The 12,601-nt window shown below is 58.0% G+C and overlaps 1 protein-coding gene across 1 annotated transcript in view; it reads left to right on the top strand.

Moving 5' to 3' along the window:
- Positions 1 to 6,649: 6,649 nt before the first annotated feature.
- Positions 6,650 to 12,601, top strand: part of ZFPM1 (zinc finger protein, FOG family member 1) — a 33,834-nt gene continuing 27,882 nt past the window's right edge. Inside the window, exon 1 of the mRNA XM_084215028.1 lies at positions 6,650 to 6,807. Within this exon, the coding sequence (XP_084071154.1) occupies positions 6,768 to 6,807 (40 nt within the window). The 5' untranslated portion in view covers positions 6,650 to 6,767. The remainder of the gene's footprint in view (positions 6,808 to 12,601) is intronic.

Below are 12,601 nucleotides of genomic sequence, written 5' to 3'. Positions count from 1 at the left end.
CTGTCCTGCAATGATTTTTTGTTTTGTTTTAGAGTTAAAAGGAAAAAAAAAAAGAGGCTTTATTCTGTTAATATGTATCTTTACAATTCTTTGTATTGTATAAAAAACTATTGTAGGTAATTTACCTTGGGTGCAATGTGTTCTGTCAAAAGTTTTTATTTTGATATTTTGTCCAGAGAAGCAGAGAGAGAGCAGGAAACGCCGTTTTATGATGTTGTCCGTGTGCTTTTAAAGTGCCTCTTTAATATTGTTAAATAAAGTATGAGATAAAAATATGGGGTGGTACTGTAAAGTCATCCATGATTAATCTTTTCAAATATATTCCAATATTTTCACAGAAATTACCTGTCTGCGTGATGTTTGGGGGATGTTTGAGGCGTCCTCTGTAAAGGGGCCGAGGAGGACCTTGGTGCCACTGCTGTCACCTCAATGGTTTGCAAAGTGTTGGAGCTTCTCAACAGTGAAGATGCTCCTGCAGCTCCTCTTCCTCACAGACCTTGTCCTAGTGCTGCTCATGGCAGGAGAGTCTTGTCCCTGAGGGGAAAACCCCAAGGTGATGGTGGTGATGGTGGTGGCCTGTTTTGGTGGTCCTCAGCTGGTGGTGGTGATGGCACAGTTAGGTCATCATGGATTGGCCATTGTCACAGCCCAATTCGGTCACTACCAACGGGCAGTGGCAACAGCCTGATCTGTCATCATCAGTTGGTGATGGTGGTGATCCAGTTTGGTCATCATCGGTTTGTGATGGTGATGGGGTTACCTAGTTTGGTCATCACCACGTGTTCATGGCCCAGTTTGGTCATCAATTTGTGGTGAAGGTGGTGATGGTGATGGTGATGGCCCAGTTTAACCATTCCCCATTTTTGATGGTGATAATCATGGTGATGGTGATGATGGTGACAGCCCAGTTTGCTCATCCCCAATTTATGGTGATGGCGATGATGATGATGATGGTGCTGATGACGTCCCACTTTGCTCATCCCCAGTTGTGATGGTGATGATGACAAAGATGACAGTTTTGGCCATGATGATGATGATGATGATGATGATGATGATGGTGAGGGCCCATTTTGTTCATCCCCGTTTGATGGTGATGATGATGCTGCTGCTAGTGATGATGATGGTGATTGATGATGATGATGATGATGAAGATGGTGATGATCATGGTGGTAATGCTGGTGAGGGCTCATTTTGCTCATCCCCATTTTTTGATGATGATGATGGTGATGGTGTTGGTGATGGCGATGATGATGATGAGGGCTCATTTTGCTCATCCCCATTTTATGATGATGGTGGTGGTGTTGGTCATGGTGATCATGATGGTGATTGATGATGATGATGATGATGGCTCATTTTGCTCATCCCCATTTTATGATGACGGTGGTGGTGTTGGTGATGGCGGTGATGATGGTGATTGATGATGATGATGATGATGATGATGATGATGATGATGATGATGATGGCTCATTTTGCTCATCCCCATTTTATGATGATGGTGGTGGTGTTGGCGATGGCGGTGATGATGGTGATTGATGATGATGATGATGATGATGGTGCTGCTGAAGGCCCAGATCTCTCACCCCTTCTTTGTCCTCGAGCTGACCTCTGCGGCCCCGCCGGGCTGGGCTGGGAGCCGCCACGGAGGCGGTGTATTCCATCCTTTAATTCCTGTATCCCATCCTTTAATTACTGCCGCAATCACAACACGGAGCCGCTGTCAGTGAGAGATAGCTCGGCACCGCCGGCTGGGATCCTCGCCACTCGGGGCTTGTAACTAAAACTGCAGGATTAATTTGATTAATTGATAGAATTATTTTCCAAACTACTCTTTTGTTTATGGAGGCTTAAAATGCTTGCCGCCTGCACCCTCCTGGTGTGTTGCAGAGTGGAGATAAAGTGGCTGAAAATAATTAGTATGGCTTAATTTAGGGAAAAAAATAACCTCAAAAGAATTTTGCAGAAAATTTAAGGCGGCACATTTTACTTTGTTTTGGCAGGAAATATTATGGAGCTGGAAATGGGACTTTTATGTTTTCCCTGTGCTATATTTCACCAGGGCAGCAAACCTGCAGGGCGGAGGAGGAGATTTTCATGCCTGGTTGTTACCAGAGCTCTCCCACACCTCCAGATTCATCACCTGGGCACCTGGAAATGAGTCTCCTGTGAGCCAGGGGAGTGCTGCAGGCATGGCACCCATCCCCAGGGAAGGGTGCAGGGACCCCTTCCCAAAGCTGCACCCATTTTTTGGAAGCCCAAGGCACGAGTGATGCCCACCTCAGGCTCTGCTCCCTCTGGAATGCCGCTCCCCAGGGAGATGTTGGCATCATCCCCACATCTCTGGGGGCTGAATTATTTAATTTATCCTTTCCCCTCTAAATGTGAGTAGGTTTTTTCCCCCCCTGCTCTCACCCACATCCCATTCCCTCAGTCCCCCCCACCCATCAGCTCCTCTGAGCTCCCTAAAGCCCCCAGGTTTGCTGAGTCCTGCATTATCCAGCGGCATTTGTCACTTGGGAGATTGCAGGCCCCTGTCACCGTAATTCCAGTGAGGATGCAAAGCCAGGCAGCTTCTCCTGGCTGGGGATTAACTCCCTGCTCAGCAGGGGACAGCTGCACAGGGGGGCTCCCCTGGGACCCAGCACATCTGGGGGGGTCGGTCTGCACCCACATCCTCAAGGCTGGGACAGCTCCAGGCCCTGGGGGCTGCAGGGTGGGTCTGATGGGGGGTGCCTGGCCTTGATGGAGCCCCTCAGGGGGGATTTCTTGGCTTCTTGCCACCACCCTAAATTTTCCTCAAGCTGTTTGCTCTTCAAGCCCCCCCAAATCCAGCCAGCCTTTCTTTTCTCAGCCCCACATCCAAGTTTCTGAGCCAGAGGTGCTTTAAGCCTCTCCATAAAGCCTGGAGGATAACGGGATCCACCATGGCTGTCATGCTGCAAGCAGGGGCTGAAGATTTAGGATTTTTTTTTTCTTGCTTTTGAGTCAAATCTGGCCGTTCCTTGCACAGCAGGAATTTAAAGCCCAGCTCCCACCTTCCTCCCCAGGGTGCGTGACAGGGACCACGCACCACAGGGGTCCTGCAGCCCTGGTGCTGAATTCATGCAGGAAAACCTGGAGCCCTAGGGTTGTGAAGAGTGGGAAGAGGAGCACAGGAGCCATGCAGCCCCCGGGGATGCCATCCTGCCAGCAGTGATGCTTCTGAAGCCCAGGAATTGGTTGGATTGCTCCTTTTGGGAGTGAGACCATCATTCCTACAGAAGGAGATCAGTGAGAGGGAGGGGGAAATAAGCACTGAGACATCCCAGCCTTGGATTTGGGATCTGGGGGCTGCTCACCCACACATTCCCACCTGGTTTCAGGAGCATCCAGCATCATTTGTGCCAGGGGAGGTTTGGGTTGCATATTGGGAAAAATCCTTCATGGAAAGGTTTGTCCAGCGCTGGGCCAGCTGCTCAAGGCAGTGGTGGAGTCCCCATCCCTGGAGGGATTTAAAAGCCACGTGGGTGTGGCACTTGGGGACATGGTTCAGTGATGGCCTTGGCAGTGCTGGGGCTCGATGATCTGGGAGTCTTTTCAAACCTCAATCATTCCACGCTTGGCATTTGGTTTAATCCCAAACCCTTCCCTGCTGCCACCGCAGCTCCCGGGAGCCCAGAATTCCACAGCAGCGTCTCTGCACAGGACATGCCCAAGCCGTGCCCAAGTCAGGGAGGAGCATGCCCAAACCGTGCCCAAACCGTGCCCAAACCGTGCCCGGGCTTTGCTCCTGCTGTGTCCCACCCGTGCCACATCCGTGCCCCAGCCCCGGGGCACCCCGGGCTGTCGGCAGCCGCCCGAGGCTGAGCCGCGGGCAGGTGACAAGTGGCACCCGGGGCCGGGTTCTCCTGCCAGCAGGTGGCAGGGCCCTTCTGCAGGTGGGGCACCGCGATGCCAGTCCTCCCTCTTGGGACAAAAAAAAACCTAAAATGGGATATATTGAGGGAAAAAGCTGGGTTTGGAGCCTTGGCGGACCGTGCCAGCGGGCAGTGGCACCGGGGCTCAGCACAGCACCCCAAAATGTCACCCCGGCCATCCCTGAGCCCTGAAACCCGGCAGAGGCAGCGCCTCGGCTCTTCCCATTGACATTCCTGCGCCGCCGCCTCCTCTCGCCGCGTCTCTAATAATATCAGGGCAGATTAATTGGCACTAATACAAATGTACACAGCTCCATAAAAAGATGTCACCTCGCTCACAATGGGGGGAACGGCTGCTCCCGCATTATCTCTGCTCTGCAGGCGTGTAATTCACTCCTCGGGAAAACACGCTGTTTATTCGGCTCCCCTGGAACAATCTCTCTGCAAACACCAGGGCCTCGGGAAGGGAGCGGGGAGACACCCAGCCCTGCCGCTGGCACCGCCGCCGTGCCGCCTGTCCCCGTCGGGGCCACCCATGGGTGCCCCCGGGGATGGGGCAGCGGGATGCGGCGTTTGGGGACGGGATGCGGCGTTTGGGGACGGGATGCGGCATTTGGGGACGTCCCCACGCCGGGATGCAGCCCTTGGGTGGTGGTCGAGACCGAGAATTGTCACCCCTAGGGGGGTCTAGGTGGCTCTGGGACGGTGCCAGAAAGGGAATTAAAGGGACATTGGCAAGGGACGTGCCGGGGGAAGGACTGCGACCTGTTTCCTTCGCTCCCCAGCGCAGGGTGGCCGAGCCCACCGGCTCCAGCGAGGTTTGGGGGCATTTCTGGGGCGGATACAGCCCACCACCGTGGGTGTGACAATGTCCCCTCGCCCCCTCGAGATGCTGCCACCGCTTCTTCCAGCACAAAGAGCCGGGGACAGCCCCCATCCCTCTGCTGCCTCCCGGGGAGAGGAAATTTGGGCCCCTCATCGGTGTTCGCTCACCCCCAGCCCCTCAAACTCGCGCAATTAACGATGCTGGGTTTAATTAAACACTCGTCTAATTATCTCGGCGTAAGCAAACACGCCAGGTGAGTACCACGGGAGCTGCGGTGCCGGGGGAGGTCCATGGCTGGGAGGTCCATGGCTGGGTCTGCCGTGCCCCCAGCCCCAAAACCCCCACAGCCCGCCCGGGGGGAGGCCGGGGACCCCCGAAAGAGCCGGCCTGGGTTGGGGCTCCCCTGAGCAGCCCCTGCTGGAGGCAGAACCATCACGGCTGGCACGGAGCAGAGGCCACTGCGGGCTCCTCGGGCCCGGCCCAGCAAAGCCGGGCTGGGAGGGAGGGGAGAGGCTCTGGAAGCAGAGCTGCTCCCGGGAGGGGGGGCGGTCTCCAGGAAGGCGGCGATTCGAGGCCACTCGAGGTGAAAGGCGCCGCCAGGATGGTTTTGGGGGTGGTCAGTCAAGGGGGGGGGGCAGCAGAGCCTTGTCCTCAGCAGCATCTCCCTCCTTCCATAGGGTTTTTCTTTTCTCCCCTGGATCTCTTCTTAATTCCTAACTTAATTTCTTTTGACATCCTCATTGCCGGTTTGACCTCTTTACTGGAATCATGTGCTGCTTAAAACTCATTATCCCACCATTGAAACAGGAAGTTAATTAAAAACCCTTTAAAAAAAGAAAAATAAAAGGGGGGGAAAAAGCACATCCCACGTCCGGGGATAGATGGAGAAGGGATATGACCGAGCTGTGCCGTGTCCCCACAGCCCACCAGCCCCCTCCATTGATCCAAAAACTCCATCATCATTTGGGGACCACCAGCCATCACCACTGGCAAATCCCCCAGACCCAAGGTCAGCCATGGGCAAGATCCATTTTGGGAGAAATTGTTGTTTTTGACAGGACAATATTCCCATCATGGATTCAAATCTAAGTGGCTCCTGTTTAACCCGTGTTTCACCCCAAAATTTCTTCATGCTCACAGGTCACCTGGATGGGATGATGCCAAGGGGGGAACCCAGGACACCTGCACCACCCCAGGGTGTCCTGGGGTGTCCCCCACCCTGAGCCAGGGTCATGGAAATCACAAGTGGGAGGTTTTGGACCATTCATCTGGAAATGAGAGGGGTTCTAAGGGGTCCAAAAGAGCCCCTGGGGACCTCACAGGAGATTTGGGGGGTCCCATAAGAGGCTTTGAGGATCTGAGAAAGGTGGATTGGGACCCAGCTAGGGCACTGAGTTTCCAGCAGGGGGGATTGCTGTCAGTGTAGGAGCTCACAGAGACGTCACAAGGGATCCCAGGGGGGAATTTGGGGAACCCAAAGAAGGATTGAAGACCCCAAAGGGGCAGTTCGGGATGCTGGGGATGGGTTGTGGAACCCAAAAGGGGGGGTCCGACCCTAACGGGGTGGGACCAGACCCAAAGCACGGGCTGGAGCCTCACGGGGCTCCCACAGCGGGGCTGGGGACACCTTTGGGACCCTTTGGGGACCGCGGGGGGGGAGCGCGCACGGAGCCCCCGCCAGGAGCGCGCCCCGAGGCCCCGCCCCCTCTGCCGTTAGCCCCGCCCCGGCGCGCGCGCCATCCGGTGGGCGTGGCCGCTGGGGGGCGGGGGCCTATGGGCGGCCGCGGCGGCGGCGCTGGCCCCGCCCCCCGGAGCGCTCCGCGGGTTTGATCCGGCGCGGCGCCCATTGAGAAAATCCCGCGGCGGCGGCGGCGGCGGCTTCGCTCCGCCGAGCACGGCCCGGCCCCGGCCCCGGCCCGGCCCCGGCCCCGGCCCGGCCCCGCGGGCGGGCGGGCGGGCATGCGAGCAGCCGGGGGCCCGCCCGCCGCCACCCACCTGCCGCCCGCCCAGCCGCCAGCCGGGGCGCCGGGCTCGCCCCTCGCCGAGCGATGTCCAGGAGGAAACAGAGCAACCCCCGGCAGATCAAACGTGAGTCGCCGCTACCGGCACCCTCTCCGCCGTTCTGTGCTGGACCCACCGCACCCCCCCGCCCTTATTATTTTGCATCACCCCTTCGGCGGCAGCGCTCCCGCACCCCTTCCCCCGGTCCCCCCGGTACTCCCGGGACACACCCGGGACCCGCCCCCCCACCCCCCCCCCCCCCACCCCCGGGACGGCCGCCGTGGGTGCCCCTTCCCGCTACCGGCCGCTCGCCTGCCTCGGTCTCTGTCCCCACCGCTCCCCCCCTCCCGCGCCGCCTCCCCCCGCCAGCGCGGTGGCTCCGGTACCGGCTCCCGATGGGGGCCCCGATAAGGCTTTAAAATATTCCGTTCTGCAAGTCCCGTCCTGATAACATCGCTCTGTCGGGACGGCCTGAAATTGTGATCTTATCTCCTCTGCCTGCCTCCCATCCAGCGCCGCCGGCCAGGGCCGGGGGCTCCCCAAACCCCCCCGGGGCTCCCGATCGCCGCCGGGCCACCCCAGCCCTGCCAAGGGCTCCTCGCCCCGGCTGCGGGCCTCTCACTATGCCGGGCGCTCCCCATCCGCCCTGCGGTACCCCAGCCCTGCCGGGGGCTCCTCACCGCGGGGACAGCGCCCTGACCCTGCCAGGGCTCCCCTTCCTCCACGGGGATCCCCATTGGCCTGGGCGCCGCTAGACCCGCCGTGCCACCGTCCCCATGTGCCATCCTCGCCACCGGCCACGCTGTCCTTGACCCTCCACCCTGCCCGGTGCCCCCAGGTCCCGCTCTGCATCCCAGCCCAGGTGGGACGTGGCCATGAGGAAGCGCCGCGGGATCCCTCGGGGCTTTGGGCACATCCCTGTCCCTCCCTGGGCACATCCTTGTCCCTCCCTGGGCACTGGTGGTTCCCGAGGGTTTCCATCGGCCGGGCTCTTGTTTTGCTCCAGTGAGGATGTACCAGGAAGGCAGAGAAATCCTGCAAAGTGCTGAAGTTTTTTGGTGCCGGGCTCAGCTTGGCTTTTCTCCTTCCTCTCCGGTGTGTGTGTGTGTTTTTTTCTTTCCCCCTCGAGTCGATGGAAGCTGGTGATAAGAGGGAGATGGGAGGATAGGGAAGGCTGGCCACCATGTGATAATCTACCTTTATCTTTCTCCTGAAATAATTGCAAGGCTGAGTTGCACCTACCTGTTTCCCTGCCTGGGGTGATTGCTGTGGTGATAACGCTCAGCTAGACTTTTACCCGGGGAGAGTTAAAAATAGTCCCAGCTGCCTCCTTTTTTTTTTTTCCTCTTTTTTTCTTTTTTTTTTTCTTTTTCCGGGATACTTTTCTCCTTTGGTTTTCTCCAACTTCCGCGGTTTTTTTCGGCAGAAAGCCCTGCCTGGGTGACTCCGGCTCGCTCCGGCGGGAGCGTGCCGAGCGGAGCGAGCGGCAGGCTGGGATGGCGCCGCTCCCCGCGGGATGCCCGCTCCCAGCGCCCACCAGCGCGGACCTCGCGGGGCAAACTGGGGCAGGACGAGGCCGTGGCAGCTCGGCCGGGCGGCGGCGGCTCCTCGTATCTCCTTCCTCTGCTGCTTTTCTGCAGAGATGTGAAGAAATGATAAAGTGGGAGGCTGATCTCAGGCCGCCGGCGATGGCCAAAAGTGATTAAAAGCTGAGAGCTTGGAAGCCTTCCTGTATGTGTCAACATGAAAACAGTCATTAGAGGCGGCGAGCGCGGCGAGAGCGCCCTGCCGCTGCTCCATCAGGGAAGGTATGCATGAATCAGGGCTCCGGTAACCAGACTCCTCTCATGTACAGACCGGACCTGTTTCCACAAAGTCTATCCTCCTTATCATCTCGGCTGGAGCATTAAAAACCTCCTCCAGATTGGTATCTGCTGATTTTATTTTCCTGGGTGACGCGATGTTCTCGCTCTGGCTTCGCCTTCTCTTGTGGGGTTGGGGTTTTGTTGTTTTTTTTGAAGCCCGATGCGAGGCGCAGATTAAGGCTCGCGGGGAGATCGCCGGGAGAGCGGGCGATCGCCAGCAGAGATAAGACAAAGATCAGACACCGGACTATATTTAACCAGCTGCTTTAACCTTCCCCTTCTCGGTGCCTTTCCGGGCTGGAGCCGTGCGGGCATGGAGGGGCCGGGGGTGCCGCTCCCTCCGAGCCCCCCCGGCACGCCGTGGGGAGGCTTTGAAAGCCGATTGCATCGCGATGGTGGCTTTCGATAGCAGAGAAAACACCCCGAGCATCTCTCCCTTTCATTTTTGGGGGTTCCTGCCCGCAGAGGACAGTTTCTTTCCCTCCCTGCCTGTACCACCAACCTCCCTGCAGCTGCTTCTGCCTTATGGGGTGGTTGATTTTTTTTTCCTTTCTCTTTCTTTTTTTTTTTTTTTTTTGTGTGTGTCTGTCTTTTGTTCTGCTGGTAGATAGATGTGAGGGGCTGATAGGGAGCAGGAGCTGATCTCCAAGCCAGATAGCCTGTTATATTTATTAACTTCAAACATGGGAGCGCGGGCGCCCAGCTGATGAGCGAGGCTCTGGCAGCTGCCGGTGCTTTCACAGCGCCGGGTCCTGCGATGGGGGAGCTGATAAGCGGGAGATTGATCTCATCGCGCTGATGTGCCTCCCCCTCCCTTGTTCTTTTAATACAGATTTTTTTTTTTTTTTTTTTTTTTTGTTCCTAAGCGAGCTGGAAGCGAATGTTTTGTCATAGTTGCAGGGGCCTGTTTGTGGTTATTATTTTTTCTTTTATGGTGTTGTTTTTGGGTTTTTTTTTTTCCTTTTCCCTTTTTATTCTGCGCTCAGCTACAGTAGATCTGAGCTCCTGATAAGCGCCAAGCCCCGATCTCCATCCTGATAGAGATTGCCAGGGCTGATAAGCACCACTTATCTCTCCCCACCAGACCGGAGCAGGATTCGCTACAACAACAAACACAGCAAAGAGGGGCAAAAGGGCTCCAACAATTTGTTCCACTGCAAATGTGATTAACGCAGGCACTTTAATTATCTGATGGGGGGCAGCTGCATGTGTGTTTTTATTTCTCAAGGTGGCGGGGTGGTTTTCCCCCCCTCCACGTGCTCTCTGAAGCGAGCTGGGTTGAGAAGCCGAGCTCTCCCAGCTCCTGTTATCGGCTGCAGATGTTGCATTAGTTTGATGAGAGCTTTGACTTTTTTTGATGATTATCTCCCATTCTGCACCGCCGAGCGAACGCACGGGCTGGGGGGGGAGGTGAAAACACCGTCATATTTTTGCATGTGGATTTTCTTTAATTGCTATTAGATGGTGTCAGATAACGAGTGCGATCTGCGCTGTTAAAGCCGCCGTCTCTTGATGGGCTGTGCTGGGCCGGGTGGTTTTATTTTTTCCTTTCCTCCTGCACGCTCGGCTGCTCCCCGGTCCCGCGTGGGCTCGGCGGCGATGCCGGGAAGGGGCCGGTGGAGCCGGGCAGGGGGTGGCCGTGGGAGAGCCGTCCTTCCCGGGAGCTTGGAAAATTGCGTTTCTTTTAAAGATGACAGTGGCCAACCCAGCGTCTATTTTTAGCGGCGGCGTGGTGAGCCGGTGGCGTGGGATGCTCCCGGCACGCCTCCTGCCTGCTCCTTCCCGCTGCCTTCCCTCTCTGAGTCCTTCCCTTTCAGGTGACTCTGTTTCAACCTCCTTTGCTTGTTGCCTTTTTTTTTTTTTTTTTTTTTTGTCTGTTTTCCCCTCAGCGCTCTGATGCAGCTGCACTTTTCCATCCCCGCCACCTCCGTGCCTCAGTTTCCCCATCCGTGCCTCCGGGGTGGGGGTGTTTGGGGAGGGGCTAGCCCGGGGTGCTCCGTGGGCCGGGGAGGGTTTGCTCCCGGGATGAGCCGGGCGCCAGCAGGGACTCCCAGCTCCGCTCCCAAAACCGGAATTTTCTGCACATCCCAGGGCTCCCTCAGCCTCCCAGCCCCCCCGTGCCCCACCGGTGGCATCCCCACGGTGGCATCCCCGTGTCCCACATGTCTGTGACACCCACGGGCGCTGCCTGCCTGCCAACCCCTCCCCTCTTGTGCAAACAGCCCTGGCGCGGTGGCACGGAGCAGCTGGCAGGGTGAGGGTGGCAGAGCCCTGTGGCACCGCTGCCCCCGCAGCGGCTCTGCCCAGCCCGGCTGTCACCGGCCCCTTGGGATGTGACACCGGGGGCTCCCGGGGCTGGGCAGCATCGTGGTCCCCATGGGTGGGACACTGCTGGGACACCCGTGGGACGCTGGTGGGATGTGCCCAGCAGAGCCCACCGTGGGGAGTTCTGCCAGCCGTGCCCAGGCGTTTCCCACAAGGCACATTCCTGCCCGGTGGAGGGTCTGCCTCAGGTGATGCTGGAGGAAGTTTCCCTCCTCTTGCAGAGCCAGTGCTCCAGGTGTGAGCATCCCTGCAGGCCCCAGCTCCTGGAGAAGCTTGGCAGCTGGTGGCCAAGGGGGCAGCTCAGAGCAGGAAATCCATTCCCCATGGATAATGGAGAAATGGCACCGCTGGCAGTGCCACCGCCCTGTGCCCGCCAGCCCTGGGACGCTGCATCCCTCGGTGCCAGGGAACCCTGAGAGCCCTTTTGGGGCCGTGCTGGGGGTGCATCCCAGGATGGCTCTTCCTGGCCACCCCGAGGAGAGGAGGATGAGGGGGATGCTGGGGGAGCCAGGGCTGGAGCCGGGCTGGCCACGGCCAAACCAGTTCTGCCGAGGCCCGGCTGGAGCCGCGCCGGCGCGGGAGGTGAGGGAGGCTCTGCCAGCAGCTCCTTCCAGGGCCGTGGGCGCCGGGGCTGGGTTGGTTTTGTCTGCTGCTGCTCTTCCGCCTCCTGAGCCCCCGGGGGACACCCCCACGTCATCCCCAGCGCAGGAACAGAGCCGCGGCGATGGACTGTCCCTGGCACCCCGGGGAAGCCACCTCCAGCCGGGATTTACACCTCGGGATCCGAATGGCGAGGTTGGGCAAGGTCTTATTTTCCGTGGTGAATCACGAGGCCACCTAGCAAGCTGCAGCTTCCCCTTTGGCCAAGTTGTGATGCGGCCAGCTCGGCAATCTGGGCTTGGGAGGAAAGCAATCCTCTCCCCACGGGTGTTGCAGGAATTGTGCAAGGAGGCAGCGCCACGGCACAGGTGATCCGAGGTCCCTGGAGAGGGGCAGCCCCAAAGGCATCACCGTGTCCACATCCATCCTGGTGCAGGAATCTCCGTGCCATGGGACATTCCTGGCCCTGAGGGGACAGCCACATTCCTGGGAAAGGAAAGGACAACGCTGCCCAAAGTAGGGCTGTGGATGGAGCTGCTGGGCCCTGGTGGTGCTGGTGGATTTGGGGTCAAGCGCAGCCGTGCTGGCCGAAGGAAGAGGATGTTTTGAGGATGTTTTCCATCCGTCCTGCTGCAAAAAAAAAAAACAAACAAACATGATCCGCCTTGGAAAACAGTGGACGGGGCGTTGCTGTGGAGGGAAAACCAGCCCAGAGCTTCCACAGAGGCACAGCCGGGGCTGAGAGCCGACACTGCCCGGAGAGAGGGATGTGAGCAACCAGGGGAGGAACCTGGAGCTTCTCGGGATTCAGCATTGGAGAAGATGAATTGGAAAAGGCCTCTGTGCCAGCCCTGCACCGCGCTCCACCTCTGCTCCTCACTGAGGACATGGATTTTTCTTCTGTGGGGCCAAGAAATCAGCTCCCCCACTTTGGAGAAGAGCAGGAATGGGAGCAGGAGGCCAATATCTCCCTTTTTTTTCTGCGCCACATCCCATGACTGCTTTTGCTGCCTGACTCAGGGCTTTTGGCCGCTCCAGCTTGGCCGGGCTGTGTCCTGCTGCTCCTTTTATCAGGAAAGTTCAAGTGTTTC

This window comes from Fringilla coelebs (assembly GCF_963513975.1).
Source record: "Fringilla coelebs genome assembly, chromosome: 14".
Lineage (NCBI taxonomy): Eukaryota > Metazoa > Chordata > Aves > Passeriformes > Fringillidae > Fringilla > Fringilla coelebs.
This window is presented reverse-complemented; position numbering and strand designations above follow the sequence as displayed.